General features: G+C 34.9%; 5 protein-coding genes across 6 annotated transcripts; 4 read left to right on the top strand and 1 right to left on the bottom strand.

The window, feature by feature from the left end:
* Positions 1 to 402: 402 nt before the first annotated feature.
* On the top strand, positions 403 to 5923 carry LOC122597328. The gene is made up of 10 exons (XM_043769933.1): positions 403 to 437; positions 937 to 1708; positions 1832 to 1990; positions 2088 to 2387; positions 3681 to 3774; positions 3965 to 4287; positions 4336 to 4421; positions 4528 to 4592; positions 5136 to 5308; positions 5490 to 5923. The coding sequence occupies exons 2-10, from the start codon at positions 941 to 943 to the stop codon at positions 5775 to 5777; spliced, it is 2256 nt and encodes a 751-aa protein (XP_043625868.1). The 5' UTR covers positions 403 to 437; positions 937 to 940; the 3' UTR covers positions 5778 to 5923.
* Positions 5924 to 7577: 1654 nt separating this feature from the next.
* Positions 7578 to 9951, top strand: LOC122598066 (F-box/FBD/LRR-repeat protein At1g13570-like). 2 transcript variants are annotated; one of them, XM_043770679.1, is made up of 4 exons: positions 7578 to 7968; positions 8422 to 8495; positions 8592 to 9154; positions 9427 to 9951. In XM_043770679.1, exons 1-4 carry the CDS (start codon positions 7961 to 7963, stop codon positions 9694 to 9696), a joined length of 915 nt encoding a protein of 304 aa, XP_043626614.1. In that variant the 5' UTR covers positions 7578 to 7960; the 3' UTR covers positions 9697 to 9951. The 2 variants fall into 2 exon arrangements, with proteins under 2 accessions (XP_043626614.1, XP_043626613.1); XM_043770678.1 differs by having other exon boundaries at positions 8422 to 9154.
* Positions 9952 to 10706: 755 nt separating this feature from the next.
* On the bottom strand, positions 10707 to 14110 carry LOC122597326 (protein ALP1-like). The gene is made up of 2 exons (XM_043769932.1): positions 14031 to 14110; positions 10707 to 11304 (listed from the first exon to the last, which is right to left on the bottom strand). The coding sequence occupies exons 1-2, from the start codon at positions 14108 to 14110 to the stop codon at positions 10707 to 10709; spliced, it is 678 nt and encodes a 225-aa protein (XP_043625867.1).
* Positions 14111 to 15669: 1559 nt separating this feature from the next.
* Positions 15670 to 17127, top strand: LOC122597325 (F-box/FBD/LRR-repeat protein At1g13570-like). Its single transcript, XM_043769931.1, has 3 exons — positions 15670 to 16452; positions 16564 to 16722; positions 16813 to 17127. Exons 1-3 carry the CDS (start codon positions 15670 to 15672, stop codon positions 17125 to 17127), a joined length of 1257 nt encoding a protein of 418 aa, XP_043625866.1.
* Positions 17128 to 21674: 4547 nt separating this feature from the next.
* LOC122596081 (probable carboxylesterase 18) lies at positions 21675 to 23283 on the top strand. The gene is made up of 2 exons (XM_043768596.1): positions 21675 to 22306; positions 22686 to 23283. Exons 1-2 carry the CDS (start codon positions 21728 to 21730, stop codon positions 23124 to 23126), a joined length of 1020 nt encoding a protein of 339 aa, XP_043624531.1. The 5' UTR covers positions 21675 to 21727; the 3' UTR covers positions 23127 to 23283.
* Positions 23284 to 24259: the final 976 nt, after the last annotated feature.

Below are 24259 nucleotides of genomic sequence, written 5' to 3'. Positions count from 1 at the left end.
TCATTACATACAACAAAAAAGTTTGTCACTTTCAAGATAATTACATACAATTACTTATAATGGTTTTAGAAATAATTTGATTAACTAAAAAAGCACTCAATCTACTTACCTTAAACATTTGTTAGTCAAGTATAGACACTTGTTATAGGACGGAAAGAAATCTTTTTACTTGCAACCATGCCCGCATTAAACGCCGATTCTTCCCATGCAACGTGACGTATACGTCTTTTGATTATATTTATGTGTGTCAAAAAAAGTCAAACATGTGAACATATTTACATTTTAGTTTGTTTTTTAATGTCATAAATGTATGATATATTTTGCGTGCACGGCTCTTATTCATATACCGGAGCAACAAACGTGTATATATAGCAACTTTGGGTGATTTGAAACTCGATTTAACTGATCACTCACACTCGCCGGAAAGGATTGTGAAGGTTAAGGTTTGTATTTTTAAATTATGTTTTTATTATACAGATTTGCACGTTGTAGCACTAGCTTCACTTACCTGATTTCAGATTTTAGTGAAAATGATAGGTACCATGAGGATATATGAAAATGAGATCATACATTGACTGATTGACATACAATTTGGGGCACTTTAGAAAATTACCCTGTTTGGTCATGAGTAATTGGTTCCTTTTTATATATATCCTATAAAAGCATGTTGTCAGGTCTTTTGAATGTAATGACATCTTAATTGTCTAATTTATTCTATTTGGTAAAGGGTTATCCCGGTGACCTGGTGAATTTTATACCACAACAAATATAAGTTTAGTATAGTACAAGTGATATGGCTGAATGTCATATCAGTTCATATATATGACATGTCGTATAGATGTAACAACCTAGATCTACTTAATTATCTGGTTTATTCATACCATTAATATCAATATGTACTTGGATATATGTAGCTTATACTTGTCTTGTTTTTAGTCTAATGGAACAGGTTCATGGGTCACATAGTAAAGCAGCAAAATTTTCACCAAAAGATGTTATTAGCAGCATGCCTGATAGTGTGATAACTAATATTTTGGATCGTTTGCCATTAGAAGAGGCGGTCAGGACTAGTATTTTGTCAAGAAACTGGGGATTTAAGTGGGGCCTGCTTAGCCAACTCATATTTGATGATGAATTTGTTGAGCAATTAGATATGAGGGATATAATAATTAAACTTCTCCGTCATCTTACAGGTGCCATTACAAAAATTTATCTCCATATACCAGGTGAGGCCGACTTGGTTGTTGAGGATATTAATCGTTGTTATACACTCTTGTCAAGAATAGGAATTAAGGAGTTCACACTTATTAATGAAGCTGAATTACCGTTTAAGTTACCTACCCATCTTTTCTCATCTCTAAATTTGGAACATTTGAAGCTTTGTTTTTGTTCCTTTCATCCTCCGCCTACTTTCCGTGGTTTTCCAAACCTATTGAGCTTACACTTGTATGTGGTAGACTTTGGAGACTACACATTTGGAGAATTAGTCAGTTCGTGTCCCTTACTTGAGATTCTGATTATTAATGATAACCATCACAAACCTCAATTCCAAGTGAAATTGGCTGATATTGCAAAACTTGGTAACCTGAAAAAGTTATCTTTGTCGCCGTGTTTTCTTGACAATACAACAACGATAAGAAGTTCCAACGTCTTTCAGAATACGTCTCCTTTTTCAAAACTTGTGGAGCTTTATCTCTTTTATAGATCGGTAAGACTGATGAATTGGCCGGGTATTTGAAATTCACTTTTTACATATATATTATTTCTGTTAAAGATTTATGAATTCATCTAACTAATTGATATGGATTTGTATGTACAACTCTTCATATAGAATCACACAGAAGCTGATGTTAAAAAATGGGTCCCTACTTCATTTCCATGCCTCAAGACTCTAGAATTGCATTCAATAAATCTGGGCCGTGGTAGTATTTTACCATATGTTTATGAAATGATCTGGGGCTTTTCAAATTTGCAGACACTCAAAATCGTGGTAATTAGTGGGAAGCATATATATAAGATATTAATTAATTAATGGTTTTTAAATCTCATAGTTCTGCATTTGAATACTATTTTTTCTTTAACTGCAGAGTGCATACAACCCACCACATGTCAAGGCTTCTTCAGAGGTAAACGGCAGAGCAATGGGGACGTTGCAGCTTCAGAATATAGTGTTGGTATCAATCGAAGATTTAAAGAATGAAGTTGGTTTGATAAAGTCTTTACTTGCTTGTTCACCCTTGCTAAAGAAGATGGAAATTTATCCCAGCCTGTCTCTGGGGCCCGATGAGAGGTTTACGCTTGCTACAAAGTTGTTGAGGTTCAATCGAGCTTTCACAGCTGAGATAGCGTTATACCCGGATTTGGAACCATATTACTTCGGGAAAGCCGTATTATATTAATAATAAGATGTCTAGCAAGATGATAGAGATACAGAAGATTAATTACAGTTTACATGTTTGAAGAGTAAAAAAAGTCGTTACAAAAAAAATATGAGTAATAAGTAGCAAGAGATGGGATTTATTAAACAAAAGAGCTCAGCCCAAGATGCTTTAATTTTAAGTTTTTAATCCATTTTTGCCAAACATTTAACAAATCCAAGTATTAAGCCCAAAATTGGGTTAGCTAGAAAATAAATATATATTATTGCAATTGATCGAGAAATGTTTACTGGGCCATAATATAAAGAGTCCGTGATCTTTACGTGTAGGGATTTATATATATATTTATTATTTATTATATATCTATATATATATACCCCCAAATTAAAAGAGCATAAATTCACCGTCTGCTGTAACCTACTATATATGGCTCGTACGAAGAATTCCTGGAGAAATTTAAGGGTTGATCTGCTTCGCCGTTGGCCTCCGTAAGTTTTAGTCATTTAATGTCGTAGGATAAAGATCGAATGCATACAATATGAGGTTTGAAAGATAAATGCATTCAATAGAATAGAAAATGGGTGCAAATTGAAATTAATCAATTGCCCTTATTATAAAGGTTGATTTATAGATGTATTGAGTAAGTCCCCCTTTTTTTTTAATGTAGCACAAACAGAGTTGTTATGTTCAAATGATGTTTGCTAGTGAATCATGATGATGGTTAAATAATGATCAAATTTCTCCTTCTTATATTAAGACTTATGTCTTTCATTGTTAATGTATGGCAACGACACGTGGAGACTTGTATTTTCGCAGGTAAGACTGCTTCTGATCCAAAGGCTAGGGAGAATGGGGTTTCCCCATTGCTTTGCTTGGGTGTTGTACGATGTGCCCAGAGTACCAATGGTAATTCATCCACCCAGCCACTATGGCTACGTCCCAGCCTTTTTTCCATGCCTTTCACAATCTGTTTGTTGATTGCTTCTACTTGTCCATTGTCTTGTGGGTGATATACTGATGTGAAGGATTGCTTTATGTTTAGCCTTTGACACATTTCTGTGAATGTACCCTCCGCAAATTATTTTCCATTATCTGAGACTATCATTTGTGGTAACCCAAATCGGTATATTATATATTCCCAGACGAAATTCTCAATTGTTTTTTCATTTATTGTTGCCACAGGTTTTGCTTCTACCCATTTTGTGAAATAATCAATAGCCACAATTAGAAACTTTACCTTTCCTGGTGCTTTTGGTAGTGGCCCCACTATGTCAATTCCCCACTTTGTAAATGGCCATGCAGATGTCACCGATGTCATATCTTGCTTTGGTAGCCTGGGGACGTTTGCGTGCAGTTGACCTGCTTCACAATTTTGCAAAAGCTTGGCTGCATCTCTGTGCATTGATGGCCAAAAATACCCTAGGCGTAGCGCTTTTGTCGCCACTGACCTGGGTCCTGCGTGTAGTCCGCAGATTCCTTCATGAATTTCAAAAATTATTGTTTCTGCCTATTTGGGTCCCACACAGCGTAACCATGGGGTCAAAAATGCCTTCTTATAAGGTTCCCCTCCATCAACTTGTATGCAGATGCTGATTGGGCAAAATGCCCCAGTACCAGAAAATCTGTTTCTGGATTTTGTGTTTATCTTGGAAATTCTTTAATTTCTTGGAAAAGCAAGAAGCAAGCAACTATTTCAAGGTCCTCTACAGAGGTTGAATATAGATGCATGGCTTCAGCTACCTGTGAAATTATCTGGATTTCTAGTGTCTTGTCTGATCTTGGGTTAACAGATTTGCTTCCTATAAGTATGTTCTGTGATAACAGTTCTGCTATTCAATTGGCTGCTAATCCTGTCTTTCATGAAAAATCAAAGCACTTTGAGATTGATGTTCACCTTGTCAGAGAAAAGGTAAGTTCAGGTATGATCCAAACTGTAAAAATTGATTCTTATGACCAGGTGGCTGATATTTTTACAAAAGGTTTGGGGGAGGCTCATCATAAGGATCTTTGTAAGAAACTCAATTTGTGTGACATGTTTACAAGGTCTTAATTTTTCATTCCTCTGTTCAAACTTATAAGTTTGAGGGAGGATGTTAAAATATATATATTTACATTCATGTCAAACTTATAAAGTTTGATATTGTTCAAGGTCTAAACCTGTTTATTTGTTAAAGTATAGTATAGGGTCTATTTCTGTCTCAGTCTATTGTGCAGGTACTGAAGCCGTAATTATCTCATACCCCCTTGTCTCTATATAAGCATCATATTCACTGTTCCTAGGGTTCAGAGAAATTGGGCGCATAACTTAGGGTTTTCTGGTTTTGTACTTAAGATGTAGTAATTTCTCTCCTATTTGTAATCCTTTATTTTCTGTCTTGAGTCTTGATTGTATTTAGGATCACACACGTTTGTGGATGATCCCAGTCCTTTAGAATTGCACACAGTTGTGGACAATTCATCTTCATAGAGTCTGTATTTGTATTTGGGATTGATTAATCAAAGTCTGAGTTGATTCGGTCTATTTTGGAGTTGATTTCATATTTTAACACGAATCTTACTTTGACGATATTGGTAATTGGGTTATGTTCTTGTCCCAAAAAGGAATTGAGGAGTTCACTCTTTTAAATTTATCTGGTGCAGAACTTATGTTGCCTACCCATCTTTTCTCTTGTCAAAATCTAAAACATTTGAAGCTTCAAAACTGTTGTTTTCCTCTCATGTTTGGTTCTTGTGGTTTTCCCAACCTATTGAGCTTAGATTTGCACAAGGTAAGAGATGCTGGCGACAAATGTGGGGAATTTCTCAATCAAAGTCCATTACTTGAGATTTTGAAAATTACCGGTAATAGTCTTGAAGGTTCAAGTATCGTTCAACTTTTGGGGCTTTTCCCAAAACTTCGGGAGCTTACTCTAGATTCTTCGATCTGCAAGGTGATGTTGAGCTGTAAATTTAAAGTTCTTTCACAGTATACTATCATCTTTTATATTTGTAGGCTGAATATGATGATGTATTTTAAAGCCTTACTATCATCTTTTAAAAGTTCCACTATCTGCACTTTGTATTTTAAAGCCTCAATGTTTTGCATTTGAAAATTATTAATTAATCTTTTAGGTGGAGCAAATGAACGAGTATGACATCTCATCGCGCACACCTCCTCCTTCAGGGGTACACCCCACAATAGCCGGGCAGCTACAACTTCAGAAACTGGTGTTCAAAGATCTGAAAGACTCGGAGAATGAATTGTGTTTGATAAAGGCAATACTCAGTTGTTCCCCCAAGCTAACGAAAATGGACGTGTTTGCGGACGTTTTTAATGGTGGCGATGTGAACCTTATGCTGACTAGCATGTTTTTGAATCTCCAACAAGCCTACCCGAAAGTTAAAATTGTCCTCCACTAATTTTTGAACTGCGTTCTTTTAGTGACAATAGGCATATTTTTGTAAGACAACTTTTCTTTTCTTCTATCTTGTAGAGGTTTATGAGTTTATCTGAAAGTAGGTTCTTCTCAAAAACTAAGATATAGTACAATTAATAGATCGAAAATAACAACAGATACATGCTCTCCTAGCAGACCATGCTCTTGATGTCACATATGATTGTTGTTGACACTCAAGTGTATTGTATGTATTGCTCATTCCAGATTCAGTTTGAAACATTAGAATGTACGATAACTGTAGTTTAACATTTACAACTAATAATGGCCCTTGGATTATGTGTGTCTGTGTACGTAGAAGATAAAGATTACGATTTACATGTAGCAAGAGAACACCATGACATATTGATCGACATGGTTAATTAGATACACAGTTTTTGGTTCTTCTCAAAAACTATAATATACTCGTAATAGAAAATAACAACAAATACATTGCTCTCATAGCAGATCGTGCTCTTGATCGATGTCACATATGATTGTTGTCCACACTTAACTGTACTGTATGTATATATAGATCCTTCCAGGTTCAGTTTTAAACATTAGAATGTACGATGACTGTTATTCGACGTTTACAACTAGTGGCCCTTGGATTATGTGTGTCAGCTAGTAGAAATCAGAGTCCATCTTGGATTGGGGTTGAAAGGCATAGCATTCAACTCCCTTGTCAAAAGTCTTTATTTCTACTGTCTTGGGTTTGTTAATTAAATGCTTAGATCTTAGTAATATATATATATATATATGGGATATATATATATATATATATGGGAGCCGACACACATGTCCATAGTAAAAACCTGTTAATGTTTAATTTGTAGGTCTTGTTTCTTTATACCTATAATATAGACTTAATAGAAAAAACTTGATACATTCAGTTAAATTTCATGTTTATTCTTTGACTTAATAAACATAAATAACCAAAAGTAACCATTGTTAGTGGCGGCGAAATTGTAGTGGTGGGGGCAGCTATTAGTGGTAGTTGCGGCATCAAGTAATGTTACATAATTAATGCAAAATTTATTTTATGTAAAGGGTTAATGTGGATATTTAAAAAAAAGTTGATAATGTTATATACTCATAAGGGTATTTTAGCCATTTCCCACTATATAACTTTCAACATGAATACTATTTTCTTTATTATATAGTATAGATATAGATATAGATTTATAAGTATAGATTATCATTGCATGACCTCGAAGACATTATAACATTCATTTGAGAATGTTGTTATCTATAATCTTATATAAAAGAACTTCTTTCCCAAATCTTAAATTATAACACAAATTATCAAAAATATCTCTTTTCTTTATTTATTAATTTAAATGTCTTTATCTAATATACATATAATATCTTTAATGGAAAAATTTACAACATAAATCATCAATTCTTATAATAACTACACAATCAATTACTTATACATTTACCACCATTGTCGCCCCCACCACCCGTCACCTCGTGGTGCTATCACCATCGGCGATGCATTATGCGAATATATGACTGTCTATATTAATATAGTTGTGGGTATAAATGTTTACGATTATTGTTTAAATTTATACAATAAACTTCTCTTCAAAATCTCGTTATATTGAAAAGGAATATTTATGGAACGAGATATGACAAAATGGGGAGAAATTGATTGGGATGATGTGTATGCCTGTGTGGGACCTGGTAATTATTTTTAAATTAAAAATTAAAAGAAATTTTTTATAAATTTAAAAAAAAAAAAAAAAAAAAAAAAAAGAAAAAGACAACATACTTCTTCGTTCACTCACCCATCTGCTGATCTCCACTTTCATTTTCACTCCCCAAAACCACCACACACCACAACCACCTATCGACCCCATCAACCCACGCGCTCTAATCCTCACTATCATCACTCCATGTATTGTGTTCCCATCTCATCAAATCCGGCCACACTCTCTGTAAATTCTGTAATCATCTATACAAATACAACTAGAACCAAATCCAAAGCCCGAAAGTTGAGGCCCATCAACATTGTTTAATGGGCCGTGTTATGATTAAAGAGTACATGATGATCTTTAGGTCAGGGATTATATATACAGTATTATTATTATTATTGATAATAATTTATACCCTCCAAACAACGATCATAAATATCCACGGCGGCCGGCTGCAACCTGCTAATCAGCTATGAGGAGGTTATATTTCTTCCATCTTTCATACTTTATGCAAACTTTCTATTATTTTCTACGTTCATTTTTATTATATTTCTTCTCAATTAACGTTTGAATTAACTTTGATTTATCAGATGTATTGATCAAAAGTCACCTTATTTTTTATAATGTATCAAAAACAGAGTTGTTATGTACAAATCATGTTTGCTAATGAAATCATGATGATGGTTAAATAATGATGAAATCATGAAATATTCCCTTTTTATGTTTAATGTACGGCAACGACAACTTTGCTGGGCAATGTAAGTAGATAGCTGTTTCTGCAAAGTTTTCTCTGTGTAATGTACTCTTTTTTTTTTTAGCAAAGTGGTGTAATTTCTATGTTTTTTTTTTGTATAACCACCATGTAGGTTGGTATGATAAATTGTCTAGAATATTAAATGCATATTACTAAAATATCATCCAAGTTTGCATCAGATGTTGTAGCGTTCGCGGTGGGTGTCGTAGAGGACCAATCGGCGGACCAGCCGGCAGGAGAGTGCATGATAAAAGTAAAGCATCCAAGTTTATATCAGAAGATGTGATCAGCACCTTGCCAGATAATGTGATAACTAATATTCTCGATCATTTGCCTATCCAAAATGCAGTGGGGACTAGTATGCTGTCGAAAAACTGGAGGTTTAAATGGACAACCATGCTCAGCCAACTCGTATTTGACGAAGATTTCTTTGAGAATTTAGCGGAAAGTTATCATGGGAGGATTATTATAAGTAGGATTCTTCTTCTGCACAAACATGCAATAACCAAGTTTTCCATCAATATAGAAGACGAAGATTATTTTGAGGATATTGGTAATTGGGTTATGTTCTTGTCTCAAAAAGGAATTGAGGAGTTCGCTCTTCGAAATGCATCTGCTGAAGTACTTATTTTGCCTACCCATCTTTTCTCTTGTCAAAAGCTTAAGCATTTGAGGCTTGAAGATTGTTGTTTTCCTCTGGTGTCTGGTTCTTATGGTTTTCCAAACCTATTGAGCTTAAAATTGTTTCTGGTAAGAGATGCTGGTGACAAATGTGGGGAATTTCTCAAACAAAGTCCATTACTTGAGATTCTGGAAATTACCGGTAATAGTCTTGAAGGTTTAAGTATCCTTCAACTTTTGGGGCTTTTTCCAAAACTTCGGGAGCTTACTCTAGATTCTTCGATGTGCAAGGTGATGTTGAATTGTAAATTTTCATGCTCATTTATCATATATCGTGGCAAGGGTTAAACAATTCTCTAACAAACTACAGTTAATCTGGTCCCACTGTTTGTACCATGTTCTTCATATGATCGAAGTATGTATTCCTTTGAAGAACACGTAGTGGAAACGCATAAGAGTAGTTTTATTCACAATTATGAGATTTTAGTGTCATTTCATAGAGTGAGATTAGTGGAAAGCACATGTCTCAAAGTTTTGCATCTGAATATTGTTTAATCTTTTAGGTTGAGCGAATGGAAGACTTCTCATCAGGTGCACTTCCGTCTTCAGGGGTACACCCCTCGATAGCTGGGCAGCTACAACTTCAGAAAGTGGTGTTCAAAAATTTACAAGACACGGAGAATGAATTACGTGTGATAACGGCAATACTTACTTGTTTCCCCTTGCTAAAGAAGATGGATGTGTTTTTTGAAGCTCATTTAGAAGAATCAAACAAGTTTTCGAAGCTCCAGCAAGCCTACCCCAAAGTCAAAATTGTTCTCCACGAAGATTAGTTTTTCAGCTTTCTTTCTTTTCTCTTTTTTGTTGAACTTTCCTTACATTGCCTGGTTTCTTGGTTGGCCTTTTGACTTCAGCGACACTCAGCTGCTACCTTGCTTTTGCAAATAATTGTTATCACAGTTCTTTAATTTTGAGTATGACAGCAGGTCTAAATTTATCCTTTAATGCACCATAATTTATCTCGTACGTGATATTCGGCAATAGGCAGATTTTGTCCCTTAAGTTTTTCTTTGTGAAAATGTTTGTCAGATAGCTTCTTTTTTTTTCCTTCTATTTAGTAGTCGTTTATATATCTGAAAGTTAGTTCTTGTCAGAAATTGTTATAACAGAAAATAACAAATATATAGTAATGTTCACACTCAACTGTACGGTATGTATTGCTCCTTCCAGTACGGTATGTTATAACTCAACCTCTGACCTTCTCTTCCATCACCAAGTTTTTCTAGTTAAGTTTCTGTTTGGAAACTGTAAATTATTTTGGCCCATTGAAATATTCAAAGATTTTAAGGGTAAAAAAGATGGTCTTTCTAACCACAAGGGTGGTGGGTTAGTGGTAAAAACTTGGCCCCACAACCTGCACTCTGTTCTTCAGATTTAGAGGACGACACCCATTGGGCAGTCGCAACTTCAGAGTGTGGTATGCTTAAAAGGTTCAGAGTGTGATATGCTTAAAAGGTTCAGAGAAACAAGTTTGTTTCGTAAGGGGGGACGGAGTGGAAGGGAGCAAATTTATGAACCCTCTCAAATTCCACCAATAAAATCACTCCAACTCAATTTAACCTCTAAACCCTCTCAACCAACCCTCTCTACCCTTTTTACTGGCGGCCGATAAATTTTCAACCCTCCCAAAATATATTTTTTTTCTTTTTTTTTTTTAACTTAAACAATTTAACATTAAAACACAACATTTTATTTAATATTAAAAAACATAACATTATATAAACTAGAAAAAGAAAAATACAATGCAATATATTTTTAAAATAAATGATTAAACTACATATTACTAAATCAAATCCTCGATAGGAGGTGGTTGAGCTGCTGGCTCATCGAGGTATGCCAAATCCAACGTAGATACATGCTCCATTAAATCATACCGAAGACGATGATGGACGTTTTCGTCCTGTAACTCCCGTAGAACTCTAGGATCGTAAGCTGCAGGCACCGGTGGATCCATTATATGAACCGATGAGATAGTCCTCCCATCGTCTTTTATGATCATGTTGTGCAATATACAACATGTGTCGACGACTTTCCCAATCTTCTCCTTATCCATAATCTGGATTGGACGTTCCAAAATCTTCCATTTTCCCTTAAGCACCCCAAAAGCCCGTTCTACATCTTTTCTCGACGCCTCCTGCACTCGCTTGAATTTCACTTCCTTTGGATCAACTAGATGTGGATACGCTCTTACAAATGTAGACCACTTAGGATATATTCCATCAGTAAGCAAATACCCACGTCTGTACAAGCGGCCGCGTAAAGTGAATGACGTGTTTGGAGCCGTTCCATTTCTAGTAGTATCATACAACGGCGACCGATTCAACACATTAATGTCGTTGTTTGATCCGGGGGACCAAAAAACGCATGCCAAATCCACAAATCTTGTGACGCAACAGCTTCAATCATGATAGTTGGCACTTTGTGATCCCCTCGCGTGTATTGCCCTTTCTCGCCCCTAGGACACTTCCTCCATACAACATGCGTACAATCAAGGCTACCGAGCATACTTGGTAGATGATGTTGCTCCTCATGCGCATTGTACAGCATGGCAACGTCGTGGGATGTCGGCCTGCGCAAATACTCGAGAAATTTAATAAGTGGACTGATCTCACTGAACTCGTATTTGATAAGAAGTTTGTGGAGAAATTTAAAAACCGTAGAAGTTTTGTTGCTCGAAGAATACTAAGTAGACTTCTTCATATTAAAGGCGGCATTAGAAAGTTTATCCTCCATTTACCATATGGTTCTTACTATACAAAAAGATAGATTTTGAAAAAAAATCAATAGTTGGGTTATGTTATTGTCCTCAAAGGGGATAAGGGAGTTCACTCTTGAAGATATGAATGAAGAACCACTTGATGAGTTATCCACCCATCTTTTATCCTGCACAGAACTGGAACATTTGACTCTCCGTAACTGTTATTTTCCCGATATGACAAATTTTCGTGGTTTTCCAAAGCTTTTGACATTGAAACTTAATCGAGTAAGTTTTGAAGACAGCAGATATGGGGATTTGATCAGTTTGTGTACATTACTTGAGGTTTTGGAAGTGCATAATGCTGAACTGACAGACAAAGTGAAATTTGTTGAGATTGCAAAACTTGAAAATCTACACTCTTGACAATCCGAAGGTCACAACTTGGGATATGTTTCGGCTAATGGCTTCTTTTCAGAAACTTCGGATTCTTACTTTAGATTTTTTTTCATTTCAAGGTAATATATTTTCGGAATCTTACGTAAATATTTTTTTGAGAAATTATAATTGCTTTTTTTTAACAGAATTAAAATTGGTTTTATTATTACCACTTTTTTTGCAGTTCATGGAAGAAACTAATACTGGAAACAGGGTCTCATCCGGTTTACCTAGCCTCACATCTCTTTCAGTGTGCAATTTGAATATGAACAGTCGCTCAATGGTCTTATTTATTTTTGACTTGATTCAATACTCCCAAAAATTGCAGACTGTTAACATCATGGTGAGTGTTTTGCATATTTATAATTAATTGCTCTTAATGACTTCCTATATATTCTTATTTGTCTGAATACAATCTAATATTGTAGCTGGCATACTGGAGTCATATAACGCCTGTTACTTCTTGGGAAATGGATGTGGAATGCTCTATACTCGGTAACCTAAAGCAGCCCCCGATTGTGGAGTGTAAAATCATTATACGCTCAGAATTTGAACTATGTTTGATCAAGTCTTTACTTGCATATTGTTCCTCATTAAAGAAGATGGTAATTTATTACTGCGACGTCCCGCGGCATGAAAAATGGTTAAATTTTGTTGGAAAGTTAAATGCATTCCCTCAAGCCCCCCCCCCCCCAACCCATGGTTGAAATTGATTCCGTGCATGCAGAGACGGCCGAGTCTATGATATTAAGGGATTTTTGTATAGTTAGGTTTCGTACTTGTTTGGGCTTTGTATTAGGTACTAACATATAATTGCATTACAATAACACCCTTATTGATTTTTACATCTACCTACACTTTTTTTACTAGCTGTTGAGCTTTTCTTTTTTATTGCTTCTTTGTTTACTATAAATATTTGGGAGTTGTTCGAGAATCCTGGGTTCTGTTTCATACATACATGTAATTTAGAAGTATGGGTAGATTAACTTACCTTTGATAAAAAAAAAATATATGTTAATAAACTAGGCCCCTAAATTTGATGTCGCTTAAGGCCCCTAAAAACATTGAGCCGACATTGTGTGTACGCCTGTGCCCTTCCAATCAAAAGGCGTTGACGTAAGGATACTTAACATGGGAGACATGCCTCGAATACTGTCAAGAGTATAATTCAACCCATGAAGTCAGATGAGAGGTCATGACTCGTATTGTCGGCCTAAAGCTACTTAGTTATTGACCTGAGTTAGTTTTGAAATTTGATTCTTGTGGTTTTGGTAAAAACTTTGCTTACTTTTGCTATGTAACACCCCGAGCTAAGCTCAAAATACTACCGAAAAGATATAGCATATGCATGGAATTATCGTAGAATAAGACTAAATGGATACAAGGGATCTAGTGAATCCAAACATCAAATATAAAGTACAAAATGCACGAGGAGCAAGTAACCATCAAACGTATACAAAAGACTATCAAAAGATGGTTATCGATCCTAAGCATAATGCAAAGCAATGGGCAAATGAATCCTTGATCCACATAAGTCTGGGCCCGAAACAAGCATAAATCAAACTTCACCTCTTGGATTCTCTTGAATACCTGAAAAGTTTACTAAACAAGGTCAACACTAGGTTAGTGAGTTCGTAGTAGTGACTCACAAAGTCACAAGGAACCATCGTCAATCAATCACAATAAGAACAAGAATAAGGCAAGTAACAACTTACGAGACGCTCATCTATCGTCAATTTTTTTCTTTTATTTTTTTTTTGTCTACCATGTCCATCCCTGAGACCCTGACCATATATATTTTGTTGAAACTAACATGTTTTTATGTTGTGAATTAAATTGCTTTAGCACGGTCACATAATCACGTGTGATGTGATAACTATTTAAGATCATGTGAACAAAAAGATTTTTTTACATGTTTCTGGTATAGGGTCACAAATTAAGGAAATGGATATATCAATACACATCCTAAGTTACTTTCCGAGCAGACATGTAGGTACTCCATCTAAAACTGAAGCTCCAATTACGGTGCTAAAAACTGCAATTCCTTCGGCCATGCGGCCCAAGCCTAATAAATCATAATCATGAATGAATGACTAGTGATCGATTTGTTAGGACTCGGTCCATGGGTCTTGTGTGGGTGATTTGCGGAGCTTATGGTTAACCTCTCATGTCACCAATGGTGGCTCACGTATTACATGTTTAATAAAATTAAGTCTCCAAAATTTTGATAACTACCTAAATTTTCTGATCATATTAAGCATGTAATGACGCTGACGCCCCTTTTATTTATGACTAGCAATACAATTTTTATTAACCGATTACCATGAGCTGAAAGCTCTGCATAGGGCCTATAAGTTTAGCCGATTTAAAGGCCCAATCAATTATTATCTACGTACAAATTCGACATTAATTTTAGTGACCTAATTTATTTTTCTTCTTCTATTGAATAAGTATAAAAAAAAAAAAAATCGTGTTTATTGTTGATCATCTTCAGAGTACGCTCAGGCGGCTCAGTATATATGTTAATATGTATAATTTGATTTGATATCATAGTGTCACACCAAAGCTGTTTATCAGGTATGCATCTTCTAAAGTGTTCCTTTTTTTTGTGTTTTTTATATTCGAATTTAGTTATAATATGTTATCTTTTTAATCATTCAACTAGAATATAATGCTGATGATTTATTAGTGGTATAAAGTAATGGGATCCAGTGGTATGTATAATTATGAGTAATTAATAGATACTTCGATGTCGACATAATTCATAAAAAAGTAAGCAAAGTAACACTTAATGTCTTTTTCAATGGGTTAAGGGTTTCAATACCGTCTACGTGTATGGGAAAGATAGAATGTAGATAGCCTTACCCCTTCAGAAAAGGACCTCCGGCCTGGGCATGAGGATCGAACCTTTGACTTTGTCTTTAAAGGCAAAAGATCCAATCACTTGATCTAACCCGGCTGGTTACCGCCATATTAATCACCTTTAAAGGTGGCCTAGTAGGTAGTTAACATCCTGGACCACGTTCAAAACCCGCAAGGTGCAATCCGAGGGATGGTCATGGCGGGAAAGGTCTGGTTACAAGATATCCTGGTTAGGCGGCCTTCATTTGAGTATTAAAAAAGACTCGGCCTTCCAACCCGAATAGGTAAAACTTAAATTGAGGAAGAATGATTAGATAAGAAGCCTTTCAATTTTCATGTTAAGAGCTTAGAATGCCTACATTGTACTAATGGTACAGGTGCCCTCCAAAACACAAGGACGACCCTGACTGTTTCAAGGCTAGCATTTTTATAAGTGTCTTATATAATCGTTCGTTTGTTGTTTTTAATTTTTATTTTCACAGTTTTCTGAAGTAACCCATTTTTCAGATATAAAAACCGGGTTGTGATTATCAATACGTATTTGGTAGTTTCCACAATGACAGTATTTTTACATGATACAGAATCGCTTCCAACTTGTTTACTTGGTAGTGACTTTTGTTGAATTTAGAGGATGGTATCATGTTGAAACGAACATAAACAATTAGAAATAGTTGAATGAAAATAAGACCCATTGATCCGATACTGATTCAAATTAAACATAACAGCTTATTTTTGTCTTCTTTTCAGAGTAATGGAATATATCCGTGGCAAGTGTAAAGCTACACCAGAAGATGCTATTAGCATCTTGCCAGAGGGTGTGATAACTAATATTCTTGATTGCTTACCGATACAAGATGCAGTGGGGACTAGTATCTTGTCGAGAAAATGGAGGTATAAGTGGACTGCACTCACTCAGCTCGTATTTGATGACAACTTTGTTGAGCAATTTAGAAGAGGCAGTGATTTTATACAATATGGAAGAATAATAAGTAGACTTCTTCTTCATATTAGAGGCAACATAAGAAAGTTTGTCCTCTATATGCCATATTGTTACTATTCGAGGATGGATTTTGAGGATATTAATAATTGGATTATGTTATTGTCCACAAAAGGGATAAGGGAGCTCACTCTTATAAATATGCATGCAGAACCATTTGAGTTATCCACCCATCTTTTATCCTGCACGGATTTGAAACATTTAACGCTCCAGAACTGTTATTTACGCCATATGACTATTTTTTGTGGTTTTCCAAATCTTTTGGAGTTGGAATTTAATCGAGTAAGGTTTAAAGACAGCAAAATTGGGGAACTGATAACTTCGTGTACATTCCTTGAGGTTCTGAAACTCAATACTGCCAAACGGACAGGCAATATTGTGAAACTTTTTGAGATTGCGAAACTTCAAAATCTCAAACTTTTATCCTTGACGTTATATGGACTTGACAACCTAGCGTTCACAGCTTCGGATATTTTTCAGCTAATGGCTTCTCTTCGGAAACTTCAGACTCTTGCTTTGGATTTTGAAAATTTCAAGGTAATTTGAGTTGGGTCTTTATTCACTTGAAAACATATATTGTGGATCAGGATTATGATTTATAAATATTATAGCAAATTAAAATTGGTTTTATTACCACTTTTAATGTAGTTCATGGAAGAAAATACTGCTGGAAAGAGGGCCTTGTCCGCTTTACCTAGCCTCAAGTCTCTTTCATTGTGGAATTTGAATTTGAGCAGTCGCTCAATGGTCATATTTGCTTTTGACTTGATTCAATTCTCCCCAAATTTGCAGACTCTTAAGATCATGGTGAGTTTTTATTAGCATGTTCATAATTGCTCAGAATAACCTCTTGTTCTTATTTACCTGAATAGGATCTAATAATCTAAAATATTATAGGCTGAATACCAGTATCCTCCGTGGTTAGTTCCTCTTACTTCTTTGGAAGTGGAAAGCTTTATAATGGGTAACCTGAAGAGGCTTCAGATTGTGGAGTATGGATCTATTATAGACTCAGAGATTGAACTATGTTTAATCAAGTCTCTACTTGCTAATTGTTCCTTGTTAAAGAAGATGGTTATTTATTGCGACAAAAGCCGTCATAGATCTTCTTATCTCTTACACCTTGCTGACAAGCTATTAGCATTTCCTCGAGCCTCCCCCATAGCTACAATGAATCTCAAGGATGACTGTGATCGGCCTAAAGCTACTTAGTTCTTGATTTGTGTTAGTTTTGAAATTTGATTCTTGTGGCTTTGGTAAAATAATTGCTCTACTCTTGCAATCAGACTGAACAATGTTTATCTCAGAATTAATCTTTGCATTTTAGTATTGGTACAATCTTTTGGTCTTTTTTAGCTTTTAGAAACTAGTTGAGTTGAATTTGAAAACTTACATGATTCTGAAGATGTAGAATTTTTTGGCATAATATTTCTGTATAAGGTTGTGCAAAATTGGACGTTCAGATAAAAAACTTGTAAAACGAGTTACTCTGGAATTGAAATGGATCCACGCGTTGAAAACCAGAGATGGCACCAGCGGTCCTTGAGGACGTGGACATGCCATGTGGTCGGTCAGTGTTGTTAACAGAGGAGGTGGAAGACCCGATATTACAACCTCGAGTAGTCTTTGCAGTCGGTATTAACATAAACCCCAAATGTATATATGTATATATAGTCGGTCTAAAAGCATCAGTAAAAAAAGAACAAACATACGCCTTTCCTATCAGATGGGCGAGGAGCCAACTCCATGGTCACAACATGACCCTCGTTCAACCCAACAAAAAGACCTGTATTAAGCTGCTTTAGATGCAAAAAGAAACACGTTGTTAGCTTCACTCCACTCATTAGTTATATAATTACATACATAGGTTCATCATATTTGCAAAAACTTTTTTTTTTCCAATAACTTTGAAAAATCCAAAATTATACATTAGAGCACATGTTGTTAAAAGTTCATTCAGATGTTAAACATTTTGAAAGTTCATGTCACTGAAGAAACTCTTTTCCAAAACCTTAGAAAAAAATTTCTATTTGAACGTCGGTTTTTGCAAAACACACTATTGCCATAAAATTCTGAAGATGTATGGTACAAGTACACATCGTTATGTGGCGTAAATTAAGTGTTTTGTTTCTGTATTAGAAAATGCTCTGTTTTGTAAAGAATACTTTTGTTCAACTACTGTTAACTTTTTATATGTTCTACACTAGTACTTACAAGTTAATACGAGACTCACTGGCAACAAGATAAGGAGAATTGAATGGCTTGGTTGAAATATTATGTCAAGTGTTAGTCGTTTAACATGTGTAGAAAAGCAACATATATATGCCAGTATCTGCCAACTTTATAAATCACCATGTGAAGAACTTGCCTAATTCTAGTTGATAACTTCACTCGTGTTTTCTAAATCGATATTAACAGCATCCATCCAGCTGCCTAATTCCAGAAATCGTATGAGTTCTTCCGCCTTCTTTGACAGCGTACATATGTTTTTTTCTGAATCTAACATGTTTTTATGTTGTGAATTAAAATGCTTTAATACAATGACATATCACATGTGATGATAACTAATTAACATCACCCGAACTTTCCTCATTAGTCGTCCTTACAAAACTCAAACAAAGATTTTTTACATGTTTTTGGTAAGAATATAAAGGAAATCGATTTGCATACACGTCTCTTTCAATAATTTGAAGATAAGACCCACATTCCACCCAACTGGTTGATAATCTGCACGTTTCGGAAAGAGTATTAACAAAAATGGAGATCTAGATCTTGATCATTTTCGTATCATGCCTATTTGGTCTGTACTCACATGCCATCACATGTTTCTTTATCTATTTGTAGTAAAGTTAGGTAAACATATTTTTCGGGTTATTTATCTACTTAAGGCCCATTCTTCATCGACTTTAAGCATCCTTCAACCAAGCTTTCACGAAAGAACTAAAGAAACATAAATATACAGCAAAGGATAAAAAATGTTGGCCCGTTTTCTACTTTATATATACACTTGATTAATTCTTTAATTCCATATTGGTTGACATAAAGCTATGTCTTCAGAAATGCTAGGCCAGTTGTCAAAAGCTATGTTTCAAGATGATTTTGAAGACCTGCCACACATGGAGTTAGATGAAGAGCTACTCAAGGCATTACTCGAAGAGATTAATGATGACCATATTGATCAAACTTCAATCGTGGAAACGGTAGTTGACAATGTGTTGCCCGTGAAAGAAAAGGCAGGGGACTCGTCTTATTTCTTTCATGATCATGAGTCTCGACTACTGTTTGATCAGGACAATCAAATACACGATATTGATAACTGGATTGCCCAAGATATTGTTGAAACGCCTTACACTTTTCCTGGATTAGTATTTGAGAACGAGATGATAGATTTCTGGCATGTGGAGAATCAACCCGAAGAGGATATGATTGATGACATTGCTTATGTCGAGTTATGGGAAAAGTAATAATTAACAGGCAATACTACAGAAAGATGTACTTGATCTATCCAAAAAAACAAATTGGAACCTTATATTATTGACTCAATTAAGAAAATGTTACATAATCTATTCAGTACAGATTCGTTTATATATCTTTACATTTATACAGTATATACTAGGCAACCATTGTTTGACAGTCATTTCTTGGTTGATCTCTAACAACTACAGATTCTTAAAAAAAATGTTGGATTTGAACTTTTACTCAGAGAGTATAATGATTAACACGGATTGGGTCCATTTGTTTTTAAAACCCCTCACTTACACTACAAACAATATTGCATTTGTTCACATTTTTAAGTGAGTGTGAACAAATTAAAAACTTTGTCACGTTTTTTAGTGTGTAGAAATATATTGAATTAAAAGTGTATGGAAATTTCTACACACTAAAAAGTGTGTAGAATAAAAGTTTACACTTTTTAGTGTGAACTTTCATAATTATTTTGTTACACCTCATTTGTTCACGGTAATTTTTTTAGTTAGCGTGGATAAATGAGGTGTGAGAAAATAATTATGAAAGTTCACACTAAAAAGTGTGAACTTTTATTTCAAACACTTTTTAGTGTGTACCGAAATTTCCACACACTTTTAATTCAATATATTTTTACACACTAAAAAGCATGACAAAATTTTTAATTTGTTCACACTCACCTAAAAATGTATACAAATGCAATATGATTTGTAGTGTTATGGCTTAAACAGGTGGCCTAAAAATGATTGACGTTTTACCCGGCTGACAAGTATGGCCCATTTGACCCATTTCCATTCAAGCTTGTTTCTTTTACAAGTAGCAACCAAGTCTTCTATAACTATTTTTAGTTGTTCAACTAGTAGTAACTTGGTTTTTTGAACCATTATGTCATGTGTTATTGATATATCATGAGTGGAAAGATAAGATATACCATAAGTCCATAATCTAGCAACTATATATATCTAGTACTACATGAAGAACTTACCTATTTCTGTTTGTTTTTTTTTCCTTTCGTGAAATGAACTTTATCCTGATCTGAAAATGGGCTTAGATCATTCACCATGTCCACAAACCTATTGTCTATATATTATCTTTCCCAGTGGAATGTAACCTCAGGTATTGAATAGAGATTTTCTGTCGTTAGATCAGATACACTACAAGAAAAAATGAGCTAATATGATTGCATGGGTCGGGATATGTCGGGTTGGGTTAGGTTACCTTCCCGACCCATGCAATCATATTAGCTCGTTAAACAGGAGACACCAACTGGAGTGTACCTTCCCGACATTGCACCAGTCTTTTAACATAACTTTTATAATCATTAGACCTTTTACATGAAATCTAGCTTACCAAGTTAGACCAACTGCTTTTTTGGAAAACATATGTGTGTGTGTGTGTATGCATGATCAATTGATGATGTGGCATGGACAAATTGAGTTTGTTGGAGGCAAAATAGATGCAATGTAATGATGTATTGAGTTTTGATACATGTTACTGAGTTGGCTAATATGTTTGGGCAAGTTGTTTTTTTCATTGGAGATGGCCTTTCTTCAGGCACGTATTTTGATAAAACTAAAAACAAAATATAAAAATGAAAAGGAAAAAAAAGTGATGAACTATTGGGAGTTGGCCCTCCCACCCTGGCAAATGGGCCGGAGTAGAATATGTATGGAATAGATAATATAGACCATGTGATTGTATTGAGGCTCTGACCCATTGTCTCATTCGACGTATAGCCATAGTACGAGGTATTGATAATTCCGTTACGTTCGATAATGAGACAGTCGTTATTATTCGACTTTTAATATTTTATTTATATAAATAGTTTACACACACATTTCATATGGTATAAAACTATAGATTAGTGTCTTATCTGATCTTATTTATTGTTAAACCTCTGTACCATTGTAACAATGAGGAGTATCTCATTAAACATTTTTAAAATTACTAACACGTTACCCGCGCAATGCGACGGTGGTCGTGACAATGTCGTTGTAGTGGGGGGCCGAGTGTTGGTGGTGGAGACGGCGTCAAGTGGTGTTGATAATTGATGTAAATAATTAATGAAAATATATTAAAGAATAAATGATTAGTAGTATAAATTAATCATTAATGTTATGGGATAGTGTATGTTGAAATATTTTAAGGGGTGCTAAGTGAAAATATTACATATTTTCAACACTTACAAAATAAAAAGGGCTATTTCTTTTTATAATATAGTATAGATTCTATAAGCCGCCTACAAACTTTTACAACTAACAATTTATTTCTTTAGTCAATAATTGCCGTCCTAAAAAGATATTTAATCCCTAACTTCTTTCCTTCAACTCCCACCAACCCAATCATTATGGATCAAAAACCTGAAACACCCTCACTCCCACTAATCACCCGTTTCAAGCTTTGGGTTGTTTCCACTCTCACAAACTGGGGCATCCGACGCGATGGCACCCTCGATAGGCGCTTTCGCAACCTCATTGACTTCAAGTCTTCTACGACACCAACACCCGTTGAAGGTGTCAAGTCCTATGATGTTTCCATTGACCCGAATCGTAATCTCTGGGTCCGTGTATTTGCCCCTGTTGTAACCAATGACAAATTGCCCGTAATAGTGTACTACCATGGGGGCGGGTTTTCATTTTACACCGCGGACAGCAGTCCTTTTGATGTGCTGTGTAGACGATTTGCTAGTATGATTCCTGCTGTTATTGTTTCTGTTAGTTATCGATTGACTCCAGAACATCGGTATCCTTCTCAGTATGATGATGGACTTGATGTCTTGAAGTTTATTGATGATGGTTTCAATGTCGAGAAATTGCCAGAGAACGCTGACCTGCGGTATTGTTTTGTTGCCGGAGACAGTGCTGGTGGAAACCTTGCCCATCATGTTTGTGTTAGAGCTTCTCAGAACAAGTTTCACAATCTTAAGGTAAATTGACTCTATACAAGTTTTGTTACTATTTCTTATACTTTCACCACTATTTTTATGGTTGTATGTATAATCAAATTATTACATATGATATCTCTAACCAGTGGTGGAGCCGGTATTCAAAGTCATCCATAGCACAAATTTTTCTATCACTGAGCGTATAGTGACGATAACGACTAGAGTCTTACAATTTTTAGCCTTTTTAAGAATTTTGGGCTATTTTTAAGCAATTTTTAGCAGTTTTTGGTATTTTGGTAGTTTCCGTTTCTCATTTAGTTGCACATTGTTAGGAAAATCTTTTAAAATTTTAAAGATATTTGACCCATAGCACCAATAAAAATTTTATTACATATAATACCTCAATTATTTATAACTGAAGGTTATTGGACTGGTGGCGCTACAACCTTTCTTTGGAGGAGAGGAACGAACCGAATCAGAGTTATCACCTGATACTTCGATAGGCCTAGCACTGAACCAGACCGATTTCTATTGGAATGTGTTCAAGCCACTCTCCTCTTCAACCGACGAAAAATGGGACAGAGACAATGAAGTGATCAATGTTACTGGGCCGAGGGCAGCTGACATAACTGGTTTGGACTTTCCAACAACGTTAATCGTTCTGGGAGGACGTGATATCCTCAGGGATCGGCACAAAATGTATTATGAGTGGCTGAAAAAGTCAAAAAAAGATGCATATTTGGAGGAGTATCCATACATGTTTCATGGCTTTTATGCATTTACAGAAGTGTCTGAAGCCACACATGTTATATCTGTAATAAGGGACTTTGTTCACAAACAAATGAATACATCTGCTGAATAGATGGACCCGGCACAAGAAATGTTCACAAGCATATGTTTTTGTAGTAATTGATGAGTTGCAATTAGCTTAGGTAAAATAAAAGTTGTATCCTTTCGTTGTACCATAAAAAAATGTTGTATAATTCACAAAGCATTTCTGAGATGTATTAAAAAAACAAGAGTTTATCTCATAATGTCGTTTTAAAACGTTTTGGTTTAAAAAACAAAAATTGTTATGAATTAATTGTGTGGAAACAAAAATAAATTGTTGACCCATGGTAATCAAAATTACTCAGTAATAATTTAAGGTGCATTTTTTTTTACTTATTAAGTGTTAAATATATTAAGTGACTGAATGTATAAATAATGTCTTTATGTATTAAGTAAAAAACATGTAATTAACGGTTATTTCTGTTTATTAGGTCAAAAAAAAACATGATATTTGACTGAATGTATTAATTTATTAATTATTAAGTTAAAAAAAAAAAACAAAAGATTAGCGCCTTATAAAATGAGAACGTATATGCCCAACATATTGAGAACAAAATGATGCCTTTTTGGCTCATGGAGAATCAAAGTTTAAGAGGATATAAATTGATGGGACAATAACATTGCTTATGTTGAGTTGTGGGATATATAATCGTTAGATAGATGGAAAACCAATAATACTTTATTTCCCATCAATAATAATACTAGTATCATAAAGTTATACGGTATAACTTATAATGCAAACAATGTTGTGATGAATAAAAATTGTTGTTAGTTTATCACCTCTCTAAATAAAACCTTCCTAGCCATTTTTTTTCAAGCATTTCATAAGATTCTACTTCGAGAAGTAACACCATGTTGTTAAATGTAACATTTCTTATAAGGAAAAGATTTGCGCAATTTGTTTAACAGTAATGAAAATGGATTAATATCCTCTAAGATTGAAATGAACTTTATAAGTAAAGTTAAAAAACTTTGAACATTAGATTAAAATCAATGGTTAATTTAGGAGAGGAAAGGAGAAGAGAGAGAAAGAAAGTTTTCCTTCCTAATCACCTCAAAAATGAGAGGAAAACTTTTGAAGCAAAAAACAACTACACTCCCCCTCCTGATCCTTTCAACTCCTTCCTTTCACACACTTAAAAAAATCTTAAGAATGTATTTTAT

The sequence above is a fragment of the Erigeron canadensis genome, chromosome 4, assembly GCF_010389155.1.
Source record: "Erigeron canadensis isolate Cc75 chromosome 4, C_canadensis_v1, whole genome shotgun sequence".
Classification (NCBI taxonomy): domain Eukaryota; kingdom Viridiplantae; phylum Streptophyta; class Magnoliopsida; order Asterales; family Asteraceae; genus Erigeron; species Erigeron canadensis.
The sequence above is the reverse complement of the archived record's forward strand: the minus strand, read 5'-3'. Positions and strand labels throughout refer to the sequence as shown.